Source organism: Chiloscyllium plagiosum, unplaced genomic scaffold (assembly GCF_037043375.1).
Source record: "Chiloscyllium plagiosum isolate Xiang-an unplaced genomic scaffold, Cpla_swu_hap1 HiC_scaffold_4, whole genome shotgun sequence".
Lineage (NCBI taxonomy): Eukaryota > Metazoa > Chordata > Chondrichthyes > Orectolobiformes > Hemiscylliidae > Chiloscyllium > Chiloscyllium plagiosum.
Genome location: NW_028270142.1, coordinates 45,850,588 through 45,876,291, shown reverse-complemented (window position 1 = coordinate 45,876,291; position 25,704 = coordinate 45,850,588). Strand labels below are relative to the sequence as shown.

Sequence of the window (25,704 nt, the reverse complement as noted above, 5' to 3'; positions counted from 1 at the left end):
GAACAGATCCTTCAAGTTACTTCTTGCTTTAATTACTTGTCATTGTTGTGACTATTACTTTCTGCTCTTCTTTATTCACCTTATCGCACATTTACTGTTCAGCTGAAGAACATAGATAATGGCTGTGATACTGTTCTCTAGATATTGGTGATTCTACCTTTAGTTTCCAGGCTAGAGAGTAAATACGCACTTGCAAATAGTTTACTATTGGGATGGGATATCACAAGTGGAAGACTTCTCTATCTAATGATTAAAGAAGTAAGTATTCCACCACAGTTCACAAACAGGTCTGAAACTGATTGCCTGATCATTATTTTCTAACTGCTTGTGGGGGCTTTGTTGTGCCATACTGGCTGCCACATTTCCCTACATTACAACAATCACTACACATTAGAAGCACTTAATTGACTGTAAAGCATTATAGTTGCATTGAGGCTGTACCAGGCACTGCAAGAATAGAGGTTCTTTCTTTCTTCTACTACAACTTGTTTTTTCTATGGAGAAGTGGCTAGCTGCTAGCCCACACTTTACCATAGTACATAGAACCTCTACAGTGTGGAAACAGGCCATTTGGCCCAACATGGTCACACCAACCCTCCAAAGAGTATCCCAGCCAGACCCATTTTCCCACCTAACTACTTTACATTTTCCCCTGACTGATGCACCTAATCTACACATCCCTGCACACTATGGGCAATTTAGCATGTCCAATTCACCTAACCTGCAAATCTTTGGACTGTAGGAGGAAACTTACACAGACACAGGGAGAATGTGCAAAATCGGGTCTCTGGCGCTGTGAGGCAGCAGTGCTAACCACTAAGCCACAGTGCCGTCCAACGACTGATGGTCATTACTTGGGAAATCCCTTGCAAGAACCATTTAATGATGCAGCAAACTAGCACTTCAGTGCAGCATGACAACCTGATTGTTGCCTTGATATGAGAAGACCTCCATACATGACACAGTGTGGGTTCCCTGCCCCAACCTACCGGATGGCAGACATTGGCAGATTAGAGCCACAATTTTTGATCTCATACATTTGGAAGTAGAACTATGGGGACAAATCCAATACAAATAACAGGTTTGAAGTTATTTCATGGACTATGGTTAATTTCACAGCTAGAAAACTGTGAAATGAGATGATAGCTAGTTCAAGCTTTTATCCTGAAACTCAGATAATAGGAGGGAAAGAATATGGGAGACAGAGAGAGAGAGAGAGAATGGGAGAAACAGAGACAGAAAGAACACTTGGAGTTCTGAACTCTGACATATTCTCCCAGTGTTGTTCACTTCATAAATTGCTGTTTGTTAATGCTCTTGAATAGACTTTCGCATGTTCTGTTAAATTAGAAGCCCTTCTTAAGCTCACATTTGCTTTTTTCATAAAATATAAACACCTTTTTTAATCTTTAACCTCCAGTTAAGCTCTGGTCAGTTAGGAAGAAAAGCTTAAGATTTGCTTTCAAAGGATAAGTATATTCTTTCCCTTTGTGAAAAAAATTACAATTATTTCTTGTCAGTATTAAATTCATCACATGTTGCATTGAGATGACTAAACTCTTCTGCTAATTTTGCCAATATAAAATGTCCTTTGCTGTCACGACAATACACAGAAAGTAAATAAAGACGAAGAAGAAAGCATACGGAAATACTGGACTTGAAAATTAATACAAGTCAACGTAATTGGATCCCAAGGTTTTTCCCTAGGTTTAGCAGATTGTAAGCAGAAATACACAGGGCATCTGGTGGAATCATTTTATAAATTAGAACATTGAACATTGTAGTGCAGTAGAGGCCCTTCAGCCCTCGATGTTGCGCCGACCTGTGAAACTAATCTGAAGCCCATCTAATTGACACTATTCCATTATCATCCATATGTTTACCCAATGACCATTTAAATGCCGTTAAAGTTGGCAAGTCTACTACTATTGCAAGCAAGGCATTCCATGCCCTTACTATTCTCTGAGTAAAGAAACTACCTCTGACATCTGTCATATATCTATCACCCCCCAATTTAAAGTTATGTCCCTTCATGCTAGCCATCACCATCCGAGGAAAAAGGCTCTCACTGTTCACACTATATAATCCTCTGATCATCTTGTATGTCTCAATTAAATCACCTCTCAACCTTCTTCTCTTTAATGAAAACAGCCTCAAGTCCCTCAGCCTTTCCTCAGATGACCTTCCCTTCCATATCAGGCAACACCCTGGTAAATCTCCTCTGCACCCTTTCCGATGCTTCCACATCCTTCCTATAATGTGGCACATAGAACTTTATGCAATACTCCAGGTGTGGCTGCACCAGAATTTTGTACAGCTGCAACATGACCTCATGGCTCCGAAACTCAATCCCTTTAACAATAAAAGCTGACACAACGTGTGCCTTCTTAACAACCCTATCAAACTGGGTGGCAATTTTCAGGGATCTATGTACATGGAACACCAAAATCTCTCTGTTCATTCACACTACCAAGAATTTTACCATTACCCAGTATTCTGTTTTCCTGTTACTCCTTCCAAAGTGAATTACCTCGCACTTTTCCACATTAAACTCCATTTGCCACCTCTCAGCCTGGCTCTACAGCGTATCTATTTCCCTCTGTAACCTGCAACATCCTTCTGCACTGTCAACAACTCCAATGACCTTAGTGTCATCCACAAATTTTCTAACCCATCCTACTACGCTTTCATTCAGGTCATTTATAAAAATGACAAACCCAAATCATATCCTTGTGATACACCACTAGTAACTGAACTTCAGGATGAACATTTCCCACCAACTACAACCCTCTGTCTTCTTTCAGCTAGCCAATTTCTGATCCACATCAATAAATCACCCTGAATCCCATGCCTCCGTATTTTCTGCAATAGCCTATCGCGAGGAACCCTTTATTGAAACTCATATACACCACATCAACTGCTTTACCCTCATCCACCTATTTGGTCACCTTCTCAAAAAGCTCAATAAGGTCTGTGAGGCACGACCTACCCTTCACAAAATCATGTTGACTATCCCTAATCAAATTATTCCATTCTAGATTATTATAAATCCTATCTCTTATAACCTTTTCCAACACTTTACCCACAACTGAAGTAAGGCTTACTGATCTATAATTACCAAGGTTGTCTCAACTCCCCTTCTTGAACAAGGGGATAACGTTCGCTATCCTCCAGTCTTCTGGCACTATTCCTGTAGACAATGATGACATAAAGATCAAAGCCAAAAGCTCTGCAATCTCCTCCCCAGCTCCCCAGAGAATCCTAGGATAAATCCTATCTGGCCCAGGGGACTTATCTATTTTCATTTATCTATTATCTACTTTCCAGAAATGCCTAACACCTCCTCCTTATGAACCTCAATCCTGCCTAGTCTAATAGCCTGTATCTCAGTATTCCCCTCAACAACATTGTCATTTTCCTGTGTGAATACTGATGAAAACTATTCATTCAGCACCTCTCCCATCTCCTCAGACTCCACACACAATGTCCCACTACTGTCCTTGACTGGCCGTAATCTTACTGTAGTCACTCTTTTATTCCTCACATACCTATAGAAAGCTATAGAATTCATGACTATCTCAGTCTGCTTTAAAATCATAACCTAATCTAATATGTTGCACGCGTGCCACTTTTGCAGGGTTGCCAATTCACCAGGCATGTCCTGGAGTCTACAGGAAGTGATGTTAACTTCCTGAACTGCTCCAAATAAACCTGTTGTGGTTGTAACAAGGTGGACCTATGGAATATGTGGCTTGATTGTGGCTGTTACTCTGGTCCAATCCGGGAGACCTAGCTGATAAATATAAACAGGAGTGCCATGGTTCTGCTCACTCTGAGGGAGCTAGATCAATGTCAAGGACATTCCACGTGTAATAGATGGTGACTTGGTGATGGGATACTGGCCGCTACAGAATTATTTCAAAACCCAAAAGAAGAAAAAAAATTGTGAAATTCTGAATGTGCAAGTATGTTTTTTTCTCCTCATTTTCTTTTGAGCATTTCTGTTTATTAGGTGGACTGAGATAGCTATAAGAAGGTCACATAATGAAAACCTCCAGGAAGAACATGTCTAATCAGAATAGGCAACCCTATCATTCTGTATTGTGACTATCAATAAAGCAGTCCAGAGCAAAAGAGAGAATATGAAGAGTAAATAATGTTGAGTCCTACCTGCATGCAAATATGCCAAATCTGGATTCTCAATATCTGGATGAAGTTCTTTGAGATGATTGCGGAATTCCAAGGGAATATTGGTTCCATAATCACACTTTGGACAGTTGTACATTTGTACTCCCTCGTGTTTACCAGTGTGTAGGATATGCTTGCGGATGTTCTCTGCACAGTTTGACCTAGTATTTTTTCCAAAAAAAAATATTTAATTACTTTCAGCACTTTTAAAACTGTAGCCTTAATGTTTTAATTTCCAACTTAAGATGATTCAGCATTTATATTCTTTCAAATAAAGTCCATTAAAATTAAAGTATAAACTACAACAATTCAACCAAGAAAATCCAATAAGAAATGAGGCACTAAGAACTGAAGCAAAATGAAAGAATGCAATTATTGTACTTAACGTTACCTAAATAACCATCATGTTGACTATGAGGTTAGTGGTATTGCAACAATTAGGCATGATTAGGTTTGCATATATCATATAGAATCTGAAAGCCTCATAAAAGAGGTCATTAAAGAGTGAATGAAACATTGGCAATGAAAGTAACAATTTGCATGTCAACATATGCTTCAAGAATAATCATTGAATGTAAAACTATAAAAAGGAGGGCTCCTCTTTTAAAGAGAAAAAATACGAAGAATGATTGAATGTTTAAACATAGTTCTGCTTTAATCCTACATTCCAATTTTGTTCTCTCACCAGACAATTTCTCTGTCCAAAATATGAGGATGCTGTAAGTCATCGTTAATGTCTGAACCTCCACCCAGTGGCTAAGTTGGGAACTATCCAATATAGTAGGCAACCTGACATGTCAGGTACTCCTGAGATTCACCGTTCTGAATCTGAAGTCACAAATACTTGACCTTTTGATCTACTGAGACCATTTCAAGCTATTAATTCATCTACATGCTTTGTTGGAACACTACACTTAATTACAGATCTAAATACAAGTTAAACAAATTCAAGACGTCAATTACATTTTTCAAAATAGATGTCCTTTTTAAAAATGAAAGAAAATACTGTTTTTAGTGTTTTAAAAATAAACAACCAAATATTACATGCTACAATATTTAAAACTTCAGTAAAAACAGAACTGAGACAACAGCACTTATAAATTCTGTTTTCTTTTTCTAAATCTGAAGCATAGTAGAAACAATATATTATAAATTTTAAAGGAGTGATAATAAATAAAAATTTTGCTTTAATGATATTCATGCACAGACCAAAGTAGGTATTTTGTTGCATCCCTGGGATAATCTTGTATGAAAGTGATTAAATTGCATTGTTAAGTCTCTAATGTTTTTATGCTTTTGCCTTGTTCAGTCTTTTGGCTCTGTAAACATAAAAACCTCTGTGTCAAATACCCTCCCTCAAATGGTAGGGTATGGCAATGTAAACTTGCAGATATGTTGCTCTACTTACAAACATTTTTTCCAGCCATATAAGAAGATAGCCCCACCTCCCTTCCAACCCAACTTTCACCAAAATCGCTGTTAAGACTCAGCAGGTCTGGCAGCAGCTGTAGAGAGAAGTCAGATTTAATGTTTTGGGCTCAATAACCATTCCTCAGAATTTCCTCAATTTCTGCTGAGCCTTTTCAGTAATTTTTGTTTTTGTTTCACTATCACAATCGTGACAATATTTTGTTTCACTGTTCCCTTCCATCTGCTGAGTTAGCCAAGACTTGCAAAATTGTCCCAAAGCAATTCAAAGGCATGTTACCAAACAAAAATGTAACAAAGCACATAAAAGGACAGAGGTAAAAAAGGTGAAGGAGAGAACTTCAAAGATCATGCGTGTGACAGACAACACAGCATGTATGGATGGGATGGGGGAGGAAAGAGGTAATTAAATGAATGTTTATATATGTTAACAAGTAATGCTTTGAACAGAGCTCTGATGATATTCTAAAGGTAGAAAACAGAAGTAACAACAAATATTGCTGGAAATACTCAGTAGGTCTGGCAGGTTATGCATTGACTAATACAGAGGTAACCACAGGAAATTCCAATTTTTTTCAGCAAGGTTTGAGCATGGGCATCTTTAAGGATGCTGCCTCCACCAGAGAGAAAATCCCACGGATTAAGTGTCAATCAGGCGCTTCAGTGGTGAGGAGCAGGCTTCTCAACCAATTAGGATCCATGGCTGGTTGGCAGCCAATAGGCGATACAAGAAGGTGTAGTCACAGGGAGGGGGATGTCAGAGGGTGGAGGTAAGGGCAGAGTGGTAGCTTTCACCAGTCACCTCCTTGCTCCCCATATATGTCCCCAATTTCCGCTAGACTGGGGGTAAATAGAGCTTCTGCCCTCACATGAACCCAGCAGGCAGGCTGCCCCAATTTCCAAATCTTAAAGTACTCAATCAGGCTGGTGACAGGTTGAGGTACATAAATGATTGGTAATTAACTACTTACTCGCCTTAATTGATGGTGTCTTGCAAAGAGCAAGACTATGAAGTGATTTGAACACATGCAGGCCAATTTTAAAATTGAAACCTTGCCACAGTTTAGGAGCCTGTTTAGGTACAAGAGCAGAGAGTTGATAGGTGAACAGAGCTTGGTGAGAATGAGAAATCAGAATTTTGGGTAAGTTAAATTTATAGAATAATTGAACGATGCCTGATTAATGGCAATATCCGAAAATCATTGGAAGGAAAGGGAAATGCAAAATTTGGCTTTGATGAAATTCAAGACAGTGCAAAAGTTGAATTTTTCCCCCGAAACATAAATTACATTCGCTGCAATGCGAAGTAATCAAGGTATTGTGATTAATTCTAGGCACCAGACTGTAGGAAGGATACTGTAGCCTTCGAGGGATTGCAGGTAGATTTAACAGAAGCCTCCTAGACTAGATTATGAGAAGAAATTACACAAAAGAGAGCTGTATTCTCTGGAATTTAGAAAGTTAAGGAATGATTTGATAAAACTTCCTCAGATGTGAAGAGGAGAAGACAGGGTAGATAGAGAGAAACTTCCAGCAATAGGAGGCAATGTCTAAAAATCGTGGTCCAACTTTTCAGGAGTGAAATTAAGAAACAATTCCATAAAGGTTGGCAGAAATTAAGAACTCCTTTCTACAAATGACAAATGATGCTAGATCCATTGCAAATTTTGCTGCCTGAAGTTGACAAATTTTGTCTTGCATTTGCATTCTTTATTGTTTCTTAATTCAGATCACTTCCTGCATGACTGCATGGTGGCACAGTGGTTAGCACTGCTGCCTCAGAGCCAGAGACCCCGGTTCGATTCCCGCCTCAGGCAACTGTCTGCGTGGAGTTTGCACATTCTCCCCGTGTCTGCGTGGGTTTGCTCCGGTTTCGCTCCGGTTTCCTCCCACAGTCCAAAAATGTGCAGGTTAGGTGAATTGGTCATGCTAAATTGCCTGAAGTGTTAGGTGAAGGGGTAAATGTAGGGGAATGGGTCTGGGTGGGCTGCTCTTCGGAGGGTTGGTGTGGACTTGTTGGGCCGAAAGGCTGTTTCCACACTATAGGTAATCTAATCTAATGCCCAAAGGCATTAAGGAATGTGGTGCAGAGGTGGATATGTGGAGTTAGATTGTAGGTCAGTCACAATTTCACCAAATGATAGAAAAGGCTCAAGGGGCCAAATGTCCTCCTCTTGCTCACATAATAAGAGGAAACTTCATGTCTGATATTGATCACTTAAATCTGCCATACTTATATTTTCATGTGCATTAGCATGTTAAAGGTATACAATGAAACTGCACTTTTGTTTTAAAAAAAAAGATATGCATGGAAGAGTGGAAAATTTTGTTGTCTTGCGCCCCCAAAACCAGAAAGAGAAAAACTGCCACTGCTTTTGTTACCTAAAGCAGCAACTTGATGTTGATAACTGTAGGAGAGGACGAAGGTCAGCAAAGGTGATGCTGCAGATTGAACAAGAAGCAAAGCACAGACACTCTCCTTAGCAACGTTGTAAGCTGCATGAGACTAGCCCACTGGGAACTTTACAGCTTCAGTCTTCAGTGAGATATTCTAGTTGGAAAGGACTGCAAGAAAACTTACTCAGCTTCTTTCTCATCAGAAATAAAATGAGTTTTAAAAAGTGGTTGATTTTCATTCATGCTCAGAGACCTTGAATACAGCAGTACAATAGCCTGTGGCAGATTGGTAACGCAGAACAGTAAGTAGATTAGTAAAATGAAGACACACTAAAATGGATTCAGACGATAAAATGGGAGAAAAACAGTATTAAAATGACAATATAACTACAAAACAAAAAAAACTCATGAATGTAAACATTGGATGTAACCAGTACAAACATACCAGCCATTTTAAAAAAGCACAACTGGATTCCATGGCTCATTTCACCCAGTAAACTATCATATGGTAGTTGATTTTGTTCGAAAATCACAAAACAATTTGGGGCAATATTGTCAGCTGCACTTGTTCAACATAATAAGAAATATATCCATAACGTACAGACTGGCAAGAAAACAAATTGATCTCATGATTTGTAAAACACATCGGATGCAAATTATGAACCTGGGAGATGCAAAAGCATTATTTCCTGATACACCATTGGAATTAACATGATAATAAAATTGCTTTGTGCCTTTATTGTGATTTTCTTTTAAAGTCTTGAAGCATTGACTTATTTGTGGCCAACTTGTAATCAGTATTTTTCTTTTATCTTTGTGTATTCTTTCATATAATCTCTGTCACAAAGCATGCACCCATCTACAGAAATTCAGAAGAGTACCACTTCATAATTTTTAGAAAAGATTCTGTGAAATGATTGCAGAGAAATAAAAGAGGCTACCTGGCTTTTTGAAATTCAGCTTAATAATACATGGCTGCTTCACAAAAATCGAATGCAGTCATTTTAAAATGTCCCGTACAATTTCAGAAACTTGCACAACGCTCATCTTTTGTCCCTTGGACCTCGTACAAATGTCATTTTTTTTAACAGATTGTACCATGTTCCCAACAGACATTTCCCCATTTCTATTCTCTTCAACTCCTGTGAGCCCTTGTTCTGTGTGATAAGGAAATCTCCTTGGGGACCTGAGCTGTGTAGTTTTTGCACCACGAGTGACAAGGACTCGACTTGAATAACTGCTGTACGCAGGTTGTAATTATGTCAGCCGGAGTGTTGAACAAGGGGGCTGATTAATGTGAGCCCCTGCCCAGGGATAGTCCCATCTAAACCTTACCACAGGACAGCGCTAGGGATGGATTAAGGTGGAAAGTGGGGTGGGGAGGGGGGTGGGGAGGTGGAGGGGAAGAAAACAGAAAAATACAGTACCTATGTGATAGATGATTTGCTGCAACAATCTTCAGGCAGATGTTCATGGACAATATAACATACAATTACTAGTCCTCATCACCTTTCCTGGCATGAAATAAAAACAAGCTACAATAGCTCATATGAGAAAAAGCAAAATTAGTTTTCACTGTAAAGCAACAACTCGCCTGGCAAAAAACTAGCATCCCTTGACTATTTGGGCAACATACTTGTATCAGTCAAAATTTAAGGATCAATTTAAAGAATTCTGATCCTGTTGATAATTTTGATTTTAAATGCAGGCAAGGTAGATCATATTTTGGTTTCTTTAAGAATGATAGATTACTGAAGAGGAAGAAATTGGTTACATTACACAAAGCAGCAGCTGAGAATAATAACAGTTTAACATAAATCACTGTGGGGCAATCAGCCAAGCGCATCACTCCCAACCAACTAATCCCACATAAAGCACTCAAATACTGATGAATGTGAAATGCCATCTAGTGGGAAGAAAGTCCATAAAGCGTCTCAAAAACGTGTTCCAATAATAGCTGAGGGGATGTGGTTGACCTAATTGCTATTATTTAAACAATAAAATGGCTGTGGAGATCCCAATAGACGATTAACCCACGTCCATTGGTTGAACTGCAGGCAACACAGCAACTTCATGTTATGCTCATCACTGAAGTGATGGCTCTATGCAATCAGCACTGTTCACTTGCAGTATGTATTAGCATTAGCCCAAAAATGGTAAATTCTGAGCACCACTTAAATTTCGCCAGGTCCTCTTAAAGATGTGTGTTGAGTCCAGTTTGGGCAGTCATGCTGGAAGTGATCTGAATTAAGAAACAATAAAGAATGGAAAAACAAGGTAGAGAGCAGACAGCAGGATCGTTGAAATTTGTAATGGAGGCATGGTGGAAGAGTTGTCCTTTATCCACAGGAAGCAAGAAGATTCTCCAGTCACATATCCAAAAGCCTGTGGAGCAGACAGCCATCAAGGTCAATATCAAATCTCCAGTTTTGAGAACGTTAAGTCAACTCTGAAACATTCTGCATTCAAGACTAGCAAATGCATCCTTGATTATCAGATCATACCACCATAACATCAGATTCATATACCCTCTACTCCCATACACACAATATCCTCCTGCCGAAAATCGTACATCAATCATAACTAACATCAATTCCACCACACACTCACCTCACAGCCTGCGCACACTGACAGCTATAAGGCAATGATAGTCACATGATTCAGATAGATCACATGATAGTGACACACTAACGTGTATCTTGGAGGAAAGGTAGCACAAAATCAGAGACAGCAGGAGCTCATGGAGGAGAAAGTACTGGCCATTACAGAATGATCAATTGCTAACCCCACTGCCAGTGGTGGGATTGAAGGTTACATCCTCATACTTAATCCTCATTCTCACTTTTTTTGGAGGAGACAATGGCATAGTGTTAATGTCACAGGACTAGCAACTAAGAGGCCCATTTGGCACAGGCTCAAATTGCATCATGGCAGTTGGTGAAAATTATATTTAGTTCATAAAATTTAGAATATAAAGCTAACCTGAGAAATTGTGGCCATGAAACAAATCATTCATTGTTATACAATCCATCTAGTATACCCATTTTTAAGGAAGCAAATCTGTCATCCTTAACCTGGTCTAGTCTACATGTGCCCCCAAACCAACTGCAATGTGGTTGATTCTCAACCAGCCTTTGAAATCAGCTAGCAAAGACTCAATTTAAGCTCAATTAAAGATGGTCAACAAATGCTGGCCATACCAACTTGCCCTCCATCCCATATTCTATATTGATTTAGAAGCTACAGATGCTGTAACCATCCACCTTTTAATTTCTGTCACTTCCCTCACCACAACTGACCCCTTACACATTTTTCCTTCCAGACATGCAAGTGCAACCTGGCCAAATGGGAGGAACAGCAAAAAGTGAGTGGTGATGGTGACACAGTCTGTCATTCATTCTAATACTTGCAGCCATCAGCTTAGATACTGAATACTGCATGTAATTTAGAGGCCAATACAGAATCTAGACCTGCATATGGTGAAATATGGACACAACTGGCTGGGCAGAAACACATTTAGTGCTGATGCAGAAGACTGGGATGACTTCAATGGAACAGGTTACAAGAGAAAGTCGATGAGTGTGAACAATCAAAACGGATTCACAGGGAAGCAATTTCCCTACTAAACTGTGCAGAAATAAACATGCAGTTTGAATGCCAAATTGTAATTTTGTTTTCTCCTATCTTCTCAAGTAACTCCACATTATTTTTATAATAACTAAGCTTGTGTAAGCAGGACATAATACAAGTTTAACATCTTCCTTACTTTTCAATTATATAAATCCTAGGGCTTAATTCGCAATTTAAAAAAAGGTCTAGGTAGCCTGCATTGTTACTTTTAATGCTTTATGTATTCGCACGCCCAGATCCTAGTTATTATTTTCTGTGAAATATGTGATTTCCTTAATTTTCCTACCAAAATACAATGTCTCACATTTATGTGTGTTGAAATTAACTCGCTATTTATAAGTCTCTTCTGTAAATTCATTCCTGGCTGCATGGTGTTAATCCACAATGAATTAAAAGAAAAGTCTGAAATATTTCTCCTGACTACCTCACTTACTGCTGACCTGCTGACAATGCAGCTCATTGAACTTTTCCTGCCAAATTATTCAAAGTAGTTGCATAACATAATTTATCACATAGTATTGCCATCCACTTCAGAACTGGGCTGGGAAACATACATAAAATATATTTCAGTTCTGTTTTTGCATGATGAAACAAAAAAGTCAAGGATTAGATCCATGAGAAAACATAAACCGAACAGATAACCCGATAGAGGTCTTTAAATTTATATAGATAAATATAGACAAAGTGGTTCAACTTGTGGGCTGAAAATTGCAGGCTGTCAATAAAACATAGTCACTAATAAACTCAATAGGAAATCCAAAAGAATTTCTCTTTACCCAAAGAGTGGTGAGAATATGGAACTCACTATTTCATTGCTACTTTTAATCTTGTAACCTGTTCCACTGAAGTTCTCTCAGTCTTCTGCATCAGCGCTAAATTTGAGAATACTTGGATACGGATGCATTTAAGGATATCTGGATAGACATATGGAGAAGAAAGGAATATTGTAATAGATGTAGATAACGAAAGACAGCAAGGGCATCAAGCAGAGCATAAATGCTGGACTGTTTTTGTGCTTTATATTTGATGCAAGATCTTAAACATGTGTAAATATTTACAGTAATTAAATTCTTCTGTTCACATGATCAACTTTATCATATTGTTCATTTCAACCCAAAATTAAAGATCTATTTATGTGGAAGAAAACAAGCAGACAGAAAGGGAAATCAAAAACAAAACTTCATTCATTTAAATTGGTGTCATGAGTTGCATCTTTTGATTTATTAATACATCAAGTGTTCTTGTGTGCTACCATAAGTAATGTGCCAGAAGCATTTTGGAATTTGACAAGTTGTGGTACTATCAATGGACAATGAAAATGTGTGGTGTTATATAAAAGATAGCCTACTTGGGCATATTATCTCTAGTAAAATGAAATGAAATGTACCATTCTTGTGTGTAAATAATAGGCAAATATGTTAGGAGTGAAAGAAGATAGACAGCAATGTGTGTGTCTAAGAGAGGTAATGGCTTAATGGCACACCCAAGCACATAATCAGGTAAACTGGACTTGTTTATACAACAGCAAGAGGGTAAAGTTGGAGAGGAGGACCTTTTGTTTAATTGTGTCCTTTTGATGGGGGTAACACTGACAATACAGCACTTATTACCTATCCCAAGATACCATTAACGAATAAACATGCTGTTTGGTGCCACGTATGGACTGGTAATCTCTGTCCCCTATCCAATCTGTGAAGGAACCAGTTTTCATTTCAGTTTTTTTTACATTAACTCATAGCATACTCGCTGCTATGTTAAATGATCATGGGTTCAAGACTCACTCTCGACAGGCCTTCCCAAGACAGCCCTGAAGGCCATCAATCTAATAATTACTTTTAAATTCAACAGGAAATTCAGACAAAACCTCTTTGCCCAAACAGTGGTAAGAATGTTGAACTCAATATTACAGAGAGTAGTTAAGATGCATAATGTGCATCAGAAATGTAGTTTTTCAAATGAGTCATTAATCCTGCACCCATCTCCTCTCAGGTTAATGATTCATAGCACTATTACAAAGATGATAGGCCAGTTCAGTTCCATCTCCTGGCCAATGTTTATCACTCTGTCAACATTATTGGAAAAAAACCCAGTTGATCTGGTCATTATCACAATGCTGTTTGAGGTATCTTGCTGTGCACAAATTGCCTGCCATGTTTCCAACAATATAGCAATAACTACACTTAAAAGTGAATGAAAAGTGCTTTGCAACATCCTTGAGCCATGAAAGATGCAACATAAACACAAGTCTCTCTTTCATTTTTTAAAATATTAAATCATGGAACGTGACATCACTGAAAAGTCAGAATTTAACACTGACAAAAGTCTGACAAAACAATGCGTCTGGAGTCACGTGTAGGCCAGACTGTTTCAGGATTGCAGAATTCCTCTCTTAAAGGACATAAGTGAACCAGATAAGATTTTAAAACAATGGACAATGCTTACATGGTCGTTATTAGGCTAGGTTTAACTCCAGATTTTTATTCAATTCAAACTTCAACTGCCATGGTGGGATTTGAAAATATCTCCTCAGAACATGAGTCTAATTCAATGTCAATGCCATATTGAGTTACACATTCCATGATCTTGTCTCAAGTGACTAGATTTGAGAATTAATTTTTTCATGAAAATTGAACTTCAACTTCTTATTAAGTATCTTAATATTAAAATCTAAGCTTTTATATTCAATGACTACAAAAGAAATAAGCATGGGTAAGAATTAATTTGTACTTTTGATTTGCAAAAATTCCAGGATCAAATCCTTTTTTAAAATTATTCCATAGGATTTGGGCTTCATGGCAACACTAAAATGTATTGCTCTTGAGAAGGTAGTGATACTTTAGAACTGAGATAAGGAGGAATTTCTTCAACCAGAGGGTAGTAATTCTGTGTAACTCATTGCCACAGAGCACTGTGGAGGCCAAGTCAGTGAGTGTATTTAAAACAGAGATAGATAGGTTCTTGACTGGTAATGGGATCAAGGGTTACAGGGAGAAGATGGGAGAATGGTGTTAAGAAATATGTCAGCCATCACCGAATAGTGAAACAGACTTGATGGGCCAAATGGCCTAATTTTGCTCTCACATCTTATGGTCTTATGGTGATGAGCCATCTTCCTGAACTGCTGCAATCCATCTGATGTAGATACACTGACAGTGCTATTAGTAAGGGAGTTCCAGTATTTTCCCCAGCAATGGTGAAAAAATAGTGCTATAGGTCGATACAGTTTGGCTTGGAGGAGAAGCTGCAAGTTCTGCTGTTTCCAGGAATCTGTGGCTCCTGTCCTTCTCAGTGACAGGGCTCACTGTTTGAAAGGTAAGAGCTTTGGTGAGCATTCAAATATTACAATGTGGAGTTTTGTGCACCTGAGATATTAAGCTCATGCTGGGCTGAGAGGGCTTAACAGATCTCAAGTCTTTCAGAAATTCCTACCAAATGTGCAGATACATATAAGCTGGTTTCAACAGAAGAAACATGAAGAGAAATATAGAACATAATAAAGTTATTCAACACTCATAAAAACAAGCCTGCTGCCTAGACAGCAACTAGTGTGAAAAGATTAAACATTTATCCCCATTTTTGCACTTAAGAAGTTGCATAAAACTTCAAAGCCAAACCTTGGTAAAATACGGTCAACTGTATCCATGTGACATTTCTGATTTCCATACTAGTCATTTTCCTGACTAACAGTCCCTACAGTTTATCTGGGTGAGACTGTCAGTTTATACATGCAGTTTTGTGCTGTGGCTCATGCTTATTGGAAACTGAAATCATTGTTCCACAAGTTTTAGAGTAAGAACACCATTCCCATGAATGCTATCAAAAGAAATCTGTATTTTGTGTGGAATTTTGCACAGAAATTTCTTTCAAAATTATAAGTCCAAAACCTCTTTCTAAAAAAAACACATTTAGATTGACCATTTTGAAGTTAAGTTCATTGTAGTTACCTTGTTAATTTTTCGGGGTTGCTTTGATTGTTATGGCATTTACCTGCTGTGCCCTAATGGGTAGTACTGGTACCTGAAAGTTTCAGAATTTAAGCAGAGAAATCTCGGCTAACACTCCAATGCATTACAAAGAGTGCACTGCACTGGCAGAATTACAACCTTTCAGTGGAAATATTATATCTCCCTCTCAGGTGCATGCAAAAGATCCCATGGTCTAATTTGAAAGAAGAGTAGGCTAGTTATCCCTGGTATCCTGACCAATATTTATCCCTCAAACAACATTTAATAAAAACAGATTATCTGGTCATTACCGTTTGTGACAACATGGTATACACAATTTATCTGTTGTGTTTTCTACAACAATGGTGACACTTCAAAAGTACTACATTGGCTGTTGAACACATCTGGTGCAGACTGTAAAGGTGCAAGTGTCTGAAAGAATTCATATTGAAGAGTGCCTTAATCACTACTCAGAATATGATGTTATGCAGATTTGGAGGAAGAACACTTAGAACCTCAAAGGAGTAAGACCTACCATCCTCAAGTCTCTGTGACAATGTCCATCATGTCAGTGTAACTTGTACTTAGTTGCTCACTGCATCTTATTTAAGACAAGAGCTTCTTCTCATTAGAGTAGAAAATAGATTTCTTCTACCCATGTCAGACCAAATGGACCCTGCAAACTCCTATCCCAAAAAAAAGGATGGTGGCAATGTACCTACCCCATGGTCAGCAATACAACAGATAACCTCATAAAACAAAATGGCCTGCAGTGAGAATGTGGCAGTGTAAATGCAATTTAGCTGCTTCACACACATGCTGGGAGTAGTGAAAGTCTGAAAATTTCTTCAGACAAGGCTGAAAGAATCTTGCTTATGCAGATGGTCAGCAGCAGAAAGAGATAAACATTGAAGAAGAAGTGTTCAGAAGAGAACCTCACAGAGGAGAAAGTGAGGACTGCAGATGCTGGAGATCAGAGATCATAGTGTGGTGCTGGAAAAGCACAGCAGATCAGGCAGCATCTGAGGAGCAGCAGAATCAACATTTCGGGTATAAACCCTCCATCAGGAATGAGGCTTGTGGGCCAGCGGACTGAGAGATAAATGGGAGGAGGGTGGGGTTGGGGGGGGGGGGGGGGGGGGGGGGTGGAGAAGATAGCTGAGAATGCAATAGGTAGATGAAGGTGAGGGAGAAGGTTATAGTTCAGAGAAGGGGGATGCAGCGGATAGATGGGAAAGGTGATGGACAGATCAGGAGGGCGGTGCCAAGTTGGAGGCCTGGGACTGGGATAATGTGGGGGGAAAGGAGAAATGAGGAAACTGTTGAAATCCACATTAATCCCGTGTAGTTGAAGTGTCCCAAGGTGGAATATGAGGCGTTCTTCTTCCAGGTATTGGGTGGTAATTGGGAGGAGGCCCAGGACCTGCGTGTCCTTGACGGAGTGGGAGGTGGAGTTGAAGTGTTCAGCCACGGGGCGGTGGGTGTGTTTGGTGCGGGTGTACCAGAGATGTTCTCTAAAATGATCCACAAGTAGGCGTCCTGTCTCCACAATGTAGAGGAAACCACATCGGGTGCAACAGACACAGTAGATGACATTGGTGAAGGTACAGGTATATTTCTGTCAGATGTGGAAGGATCTCTCATCACCTCTGGGGATCTCCCATCCACAGCCTCCAACCTCATTGTCTGTGAACCCTGCACCGCCCGATTCTACCTCTTACCGAAGATTCACAAACCTGACTTCTCCGGTCAACCCATTGTCTCTGCCTGCTCCTGTCCCACTAAACTCATTTCTGCCTACCTTGACACCATCCTATCCTCCTTAGTTCAGGAATTCCCCACCTACATTCGCGACACCACCTTCACCTCCTCCAATATTTTCGTTTCCCCATCCCCCAACCCCTATCTTCACCATGGACATCCAGTCCCTGTATACATCCATCCGCCATGATGAAGGCCTCCAAGCCCTCCATTTCTTCCTCTCACACCGTCCCAACCAGTACTCTTTCACTGACATCCTCATCCGCCTGCCTGAAATATCAATTCTGCTGTTCCTCAGATGCTGTCTGACCTGCTGTGCTTTTCCAGCACCACTTGCACAACAGAAGAGAACCTCACTACAAGATATGGAAAATACATTCCAGACCTGGTAAAAGGAGAATTAGGGAGTCCTTGCATTTGGAGTCTTAATCATTCCAAGGAAACAACAGTTTGCAATAAAAACCATCAAAGGACTACAGATGCAGGGAATCTGAAACAAAAAAACAAAAGTTGATGCAGAAAGTCAGCAGGTCTGACAGCATCTGCAGAGAGAAGGCAAAGTTAATGTTTCTTGTTCTGTGACCCTTCTTACAGATTGTATTGAGAAATCCCAAGTTATAGCTAAGCTGGAGCGTGAATGGACATCAGAAGCTCTGCAAGTAAAGTTTAAATCCTTAGTGGGCAAAGGAAAACATTTAAAAATGGCAGAGTACAGGTAGGAAATACTAAAAGTAAAGAGAAGTACTTACAAATCATATTGAACATCATCACCATATCAGGCAGACACCACACAGTATAGCTTAAAATGGAAATCAAGGACCAAGAAAATTGTTGGCATCATGAACAGGAGGAATCCGCCAGAAAAGAAAGCCCATGAGAGTAGACATCATTATTAAATCCACAAGCAGTGGGATACATTCAGTAAAGCTGCTAAGGAAGTGGGAATAATTTATTTAGGCCACAAATAACAAAATTAAATCATAAAACCTGCAAAAAAGGGTGTGTGTTGTCTAAAACAGCCACAGAAATCTGGGATCCTTAATTTTGAGCACAAATTAAAAAGGAACACCTCCAAAAGCAGCAGCATTGCCACTACTGCAAAATTAAAACACTTTTTAAGCAAGGAAAATAAATGCTCACATTAGAAGATAGAGTATCAGAAATAATATTGCCAGGAAAATTTAATTTCAGAAATTACCAAATAAAACTTAAGCATTGTACAGCTGGATAAAACAAATCTTAAGATACAGAATTACTTCCAAATTAGATAATAAGCGAGAAGGTGAACATTTCCATATACAATTGAGAGCATAGCTATTAATGTTAAAACCTGCCAAAATGCTAAAGAACCAATAGAGACTTTTGACGACGTTCTGAAAACCTTTGACAATTACTTTAGAAGAAATAAAATTTTTGAACGGAATGATTTAACAGACAAGTGGAGAAATCCTTAGATAATTTCATTAAACCTATACAGATGAATGGATAAATGCAAAAGTGGTGACTTAAAGTCAGACTTTATAAGAAGCAGAATTGTTGTTAGAATTGCTGCTGAGTTTCTGACAGGTTTATCACAGTCAAAAGACGAATTGACTCTAAAAAGAATCATTAAAATGGTTTGTGAAGTTGAGGTCCAGAAGCAGCACAGATCAATCCTAAAAGAAGGAAGATCAAACTTATTGCAGGAGATCAACAGAACCAGTTTCTTCAGTTTGAAAGGCATAAAACCACAAAAGAGAAACTAGTAGTGAGTAGTCCAGATAATAGTTACTAAAGACAGCATTGGACAGCTGGATAAAACAAATCTTAAGATACAGAATTACTTCCAAATTAGATAATAAGCGAGAAGGTGAACATTTCCATATACAATTGAGAGCATAGCTATTAATGTTAAAACCTGCCAAAATGCTAAAGAACCAATAGAGACTTTTGACGACGTTCTGAAAACCTTTGACAATTACTTTAGAAGAAATAAAATTTTTGAACGGAATGATTTAACAGACAAGTGGAGAAATCCTTAGATAATTTCATTAAACCTATACAGATGAATGGATAAATGCAAAAGTGGTGACTTAAAGTCAGACTTTATAAGAAGCAGAATTGTTGTTAGAATTGCTGCTGAGTTTCTGACAGGTTTATCACAGTCAAAAGACGAATTGACTCTAAAAAGAATCATTAAAATGGTTTGTGAAGTTGAGGTCCAGAAGCAGCACAGATCAATCCTAAAAGAAGGAAGATCAAACTTATTGCAGGAGATCAACAGAACCAGTTTCTTCAGTTTGAAAGGCATAAAACCACAAAAGAGAAACTAGTAGTGAGTAGTCCAGATAATAGTTACTAAAGATTCTTGTCAGTACTGAGGAGCATGGAAATCGAGCAGGTACAGGTAGTCTTGATACAAGGGTGCATGTCAGTGTATTACCACATAGTGAACCATAGTTGAAAATGCATTGTTCACAGCCAACAACAGTACAGAAGTTAAAAGCATGCTCCAAGCAAGTCTCCAAAATTTGGGGTATCAGACAATAGAAAACTTATACATACTTCACAATTAATAATTCTTACTCCTGAGTATGAACTTATGCCTTGACTTCAGTCTTTTTCAAATGACGGAAATAGTCAAACTAAATACAGTTTAAAAAAAAACTGGTACAGGAACAGCCAGTCATGGAACAACAAGTTAAAGAACAGGCAGGACATATTGCAGGACTCCCTGAACGCAAGACAAATCAAAACAAAAGACAAAATCCAAAAGAGATTAGCTATGTTGGCATAAGAAATTTGTTTCATGCTGTAAACAAGATAGCCAATACAGGTTTTGCAGAAATGTTTTCCACTGCGATAAACACTGAAGAGAGTGCAGAATTCAAGGGTCAACAAGGTTTGTAAGCAAGTAATAGAAACCAGAAAGCCAATGAGTAGTACATCACACTTAAGCTTTTATGCAACTTCAACAGAGGTAACACAGAGTGTAATATCAATTGGTGTACAAGTAATAAAGAGAGAGTTAAGTCTGATGTAAGATACTGAGGTGATTCAGAAGATGCAAATTCAAACAGGGAATTTCATTTCCTCATCTTCCCACAAAGAATCCTCAGTAACAGTGACAGAAATGACGCCATGCAAGAAGCAATCACAAATATATAAACATTGTTAACAGAAGGTCAGAAGTTGACGCTTTTCATCTTGCGTTTCAGGAGTAGGATGCAAGAAAGAGACTTGAAGAAAGGGCCACCAATTTAGACATCATGAGAAGAGGGTGCCTTGCTCATTGGGAAATGGAGATGCAGCAGGAACATTTAACTTTGAATCTTGCTTCTCAAATCAAGCGGGCAGACTCTGATTGGTCAGGGTGCTGCCATGATGATGCAACAGAGATTGGCTATCTCTATTACCACTTCTAAGAAATATGAAATTAATGTACAAGTTTGTTTTGTCTACATATAATAGGGTTCTGCATGTCAATGTATATATAGCTTCTAGCATGCACAAATGCATTACTTTGCTTCCCGACTGATTGTTGTAATTCCTAGGTTACTCCAGATTATTTAATGAACATTGATGCAGAGCAAAATCATGTCTAATTTTGGACCGTATTTTTATGCTTGCAAGCACAGGCTAGTTCAGCATGATCAGCTCGCTGTTCATTGCAAATCATCAACGAGGTGTGTTCTTTGATACGGCCCACCAATCATTGGGGCATACAGCCTATATAGCTGGAATGACATCAGCACTGAAACTTTTTTTTAATTCATTCATGGGATGAGAATGTCGTTGGCTAAGCCAGCATTTATTGCCCATCTCTAATTGTCCAGAGGGCAGTTAAGAGTCAACCACATTGCTGTGGGTCTGGAGTCACAGATAGGCCAGGACAGGTAAGGATGGCAGTTTCCTTCCCTAGAGGACATTAGTGAACCAGATGGGTTTTTCCAACAATCGACAATCGATCATTGTTAGATTCTTAATTCCAGGTTTTTGCTGAATTCAAATTCCACCATCTACCATGGCGGGATTCAACCCGAGTCCCCAGAACATTATCTGGGTCTCTGGATTAGCAGTCCAGCAATAATATAACAAGGCCATCGCCATCCCTCATATCGAACATTACTCATCTAGGCAAACTTTTTTTTTTGGTTTGATGGCAGCATCCTGGTAGTGGAGAGAAGTACTAATGGGTTTGTTGCAAAGGAATAGCTTGAGACTGTTAGTTTCACCTATTATTCAAACTTTTGAGACAAGTTCCCCTTCTAGGATAATCTGAGGTATGCTGGGCATAGTCAGGGCCAAAGGTAGTGGACATAGCCCCTTTCATAAGTTTGTATGATATATAGCAAGTGATAATTTGATCAGGATAGCCAATCTCACACAGAATAGTTTTGGTACACCCTATCTCAGCATCAAGTTTATACCGTGAGCAGATAGCTAGGAACCTATTCATAAGGTCACCAATAGTGATCAGTGAATGTAGGCTTTTGGTCATTGTAAAGAACTCACTGCCAGATTTCTCAACTAATACATTGGTGAAAAGGAGCTTATTTGATTGCTCCATTTTAATGGCAAGTTAAAGTGCAGGACAGAGTTTATTAAGCTGTATAAAGAAATTTCAAAAACCAGAAATGCATCATCCACCTATCAAAGAATAGGGGCTAGGAGGTTTGTGGTCATGCCATCAAAAATATACTTCTCATTGTAACTAACAAAGATTTTATAAGTGCTGGGCCTAGAGGAATGCAATGGCAATGCCATTTTTTTGAATGTACATGATACCACTAAATCTGAACTCGCATGTATGAGCTGCTAAGTTCTTGAGTTTGATGAAGACAGATTCAGACAGACACTCTAGTTTGCCATGACATATTGACATCATGTAAATGGCTTCTGAGTGGTACATTGGTAAATGAGCTAGCAATATCAAAGGAACCCATGAACACATTTTGCTCTTAATATGTCAGTCTTACATGGTTTTCACACAAGGAAATACAGAAAACCCATTTAAAACTGGTTTCAGCAGCTAACTCAACCATGTGGACAATTCATGTTGTGCATAGCCAGTGACAGACAAAATTGGGCTCAAAAGAGACATCATTTTTGTGCGTCTTGGGTGACCCAGACACTTGTGAACAAGGTAAGCCACGAAGACAAATCTTATCATATATATCACCAGGTTAGTTACAACCCTTATGCAAGTCCAACAAGCACCTCTGCAACTGGCCACAGTGTTGCTGTGTGATCCCATGTAATGACAGGTCTGATTGTTATGAACAAGGAACTATCCTTGGGAAGTGTGGATTTTCTTGTTGCAGGCACATTTGTTGAATATCATTATTCCAACCTCCTTTGTTGTAATTTACATATATCGATACCAGAGTTTGCCTTCAGACTATGCAATATGACAGGGTATTCACATTGCAGATGAAAACCAGTCAAGTTATTAGGTATTTCACATACATGTGTACCAGATCTGCTAGGCATGCATTCAGGGCCTCTAACATCCTTATTGAAGTTAAAAATCACACAACCCAGGTTATAGTTCAACAAGTTTATTTGGAAGTGCAGGCTTTCGGAGTGCTGCTCCTTCATCAGGTGGCAAGTGCGCATGATCAGAGGACAGAATTTATAGTAAAAGATCAACGTATTATACAACTGATGCAGCAATCTAGATTTTCCAATACATTTCATCAATTGTATGATACTTTGATCTTTTACTATAAACTCTGCGTTCCATGACCCTGCCCCACTAGCTAACTGATAAAGGAGCAGCACTCCAAAAGTTTGTACTTCCAAATAAACCTGCTGGATATAACCTGGTGTTGTGTGATTTTTAAATGTTGATCCCCCCAGTCCAACACTGGCACCTCCACATCATCCTTATTGAATACTTTTTTGTGGTGAAATACCCAGTAATGAAGGAGTTAGAACTCATCAGTTTGAGAACAACTAAGTTTTCAGAGAGTACAGGTTTGGAGAGAATTATCATGTGTTTAGTAGCATCCTTAGCTGTGCTACTTGACTACTTATGTTTAGCCAGGTTTATTTTACTGATGTTATTCAAGCCAATATTGCCTTTGATGCAGTTATCTATTGAGACAAGGGAAGAAACATGCTTAGACCAAGCACAGTATAGAGAATGATAGAATACAAACCCAGCTACCAAGGTGTTCTAGCTCGTCTTGTGTAAAAGTAAATTCAATCATGGAAATGTCTCATTGCGTAAATATACTGTAAAGTGAACACTGGCAAGATCTTGGATCCAATGCACTTTCAGACAAACTGGGGCTTTACTGAGAGTTTAACTTTCTGGAGAATCTAATTCTTTTGTTGATTTTCCTAATTTGGTCTTTAAAAATGTGCAATAGTAATAGGGAGAAAAGCTTGGTGGGCAGATGTTGAAGATGAGTGTAAGTGTCTGAAAGAGTTAATACTGAGGAGTACCTTGGTATTGACTCAGTATAGACATCATATAGGATTAATGGGAGAACAGATTAGGATCTCAAAGGATCAAGTTCTAGGTCCTCAGACTCTAACAATGATTACTAAAACTGGGTAACTTGCACTCAGTTGCTAAAATACAATAAGCTGCATCTTGTTTAAGATATAAGACTCTTCTCATTAGATTAGCCAGAGACATTCCTCTACCATATCAGACCAAGTGAACACTATAGACTACTGCCCTAAAAGAGTGTGGTGGCAACAACTAATCCCATAGTGAGCAATTGTGCAAACTCAAACAAGATGCTATATGAATATCAATTTTTTTAAACTGTTACAATTCTGAAAATGATGGCGCAGGCAATGAGATATAATTGGATTGTCACAAGCAAGCTTCAAGACTAATAAAATAAAACCAATGTTTTGGATTCTACTTTACAGTATCAGTAACTAAGGCATTAATATGCAATATCTTTGCCTGTTACAATCATTAATAGCAGACAGAGGAATTTTACATGTGTTGTTATGTTTGTTACTGATAAGCAGAGTACAATTTCACTCATTGCTTTCAAGATATCTAATGTGAAAGGATATGTGTACATGTCATGGTTCATAAGTTTGTTTGTTTAATATATCACTCAAATATTAATTCCATGTGCTTTTTCTTGCCAAGATGTGGTGCAAAGGTTTTATTGAGAACTGAACACATTTTTATTTCATGTTTTGTCCAACAGACTTCAATTTTAAAAAATCTAATCAGAATGTATCTAAATCATTACCAATCTTGACACCAGGTGGACCATATGACAATGACTATATTCTGACTACAGCTCTGAATCATCTAGACTCTAAACGTTAGCTTGCTTTCTTTCCATGGATACTGTCTGATCTGCTGTGATCTTCCGCCTGGGCAGCCTCAATGTTGACATTGAGTTCTCCAATTTCAAATAACCTCCCTTCCCATTCTCCAAATCCCTTTCCAGCCCCTCCCCCTCACTTCCACCAATCAGATTCATTCCTCCCATTGACCAACCTTTACCTGTCTTCACTTATCCCCACTTCACCACTCTGTCTACACCACCCCCTTTGTCTGCAGTTCCCCCTACACCCACCCTGAGTCCTGAAGAAGGGTTACACCTGAAACGTCAACTTCTCCACCATCTGATTCTGCCTGGCTTGCTGTGTTCTTCCAGCCTCCTGCTAATGATCTCCAACATCTTTTTGTTCTCAGTACAGATTCTAGCATCTGCAGTAATTTGCTGTTATATTCTATGTTATAATTGATCCAGAATCTGATCACTTTGTGCATTAAACCTTCCAACAAAACATGAAAGTTGACAAAGATCGTAACTCAAGCTTTGCTTGGAAGCTTTTAGACATTTCTATCTTTTGAAATAATTTTTAATTAAAGCCTAAAAACGTAAATACATATGAAAAAATACTACTTGCAACACTTATCAATGACTCAGCTGAGCGGCAAAGTATAATGCACCCAAGTTTGCTGACAGGATAACATTAGATAGGACTGTTAACTGAGAAAAGGACCTAAAGATGTTGTCAAGGGATATGGACAGATCCAGCCAGTGGGCAAGATGCAGATACAACATAGCGTGGCGAAAGGTGAATATCCACTTTGGGAGGAAGTGGGGAGAGATCATGAAACTTGGTATTCATAAGGACCTGTGTACCCTCATACATGAATTGCATAAGATTAATGGGCAAGTTGATTGGCTAGAATTCCATGAACATGAAAAATGCATAGGTGACCTGCTCAAAATATGGTCGTAATTCTCAAGATAATCAAAAAATGCTTGCTTTGAGGGTACTGCCTGATGAGGCCACCTTACAATAGCCTCATCATGAAAACGTTTACTCTCCTGAAGCATTTCCTTTTCATCCAATTTCTCTACATCTCCATGCCACCAGG

The 25,704-nt window shown here is 38.8% G+C and overlaps 1 protein-coding gene across 4 annotated transcripts in view; it reads right to left on the bottom strand.

Annotated features, from left to right (window-relative positions):
* LOC122549216 (zinc finger protein 407) overlaps positions 1-25,704 on the bottom strand; it is a 525,130-nt gene that overhangs the window by 163,061 nt on the left and 336,365 nt on the right. For all 4 annotated transcript variants that reach the window (XM_087986220.1, XM_087986222.1, XM_087986221.1 and 1 more), the window contains exon 8: positions 4,171-4,349. In XM_087986220.1, the coding sequence (XP_087842346.1) occupies positions 4,171-4,349 (179 nt within the window). The remainder of the gene's footprint in view (positions 1-4,170; positions 4,350-25,704) is intronic.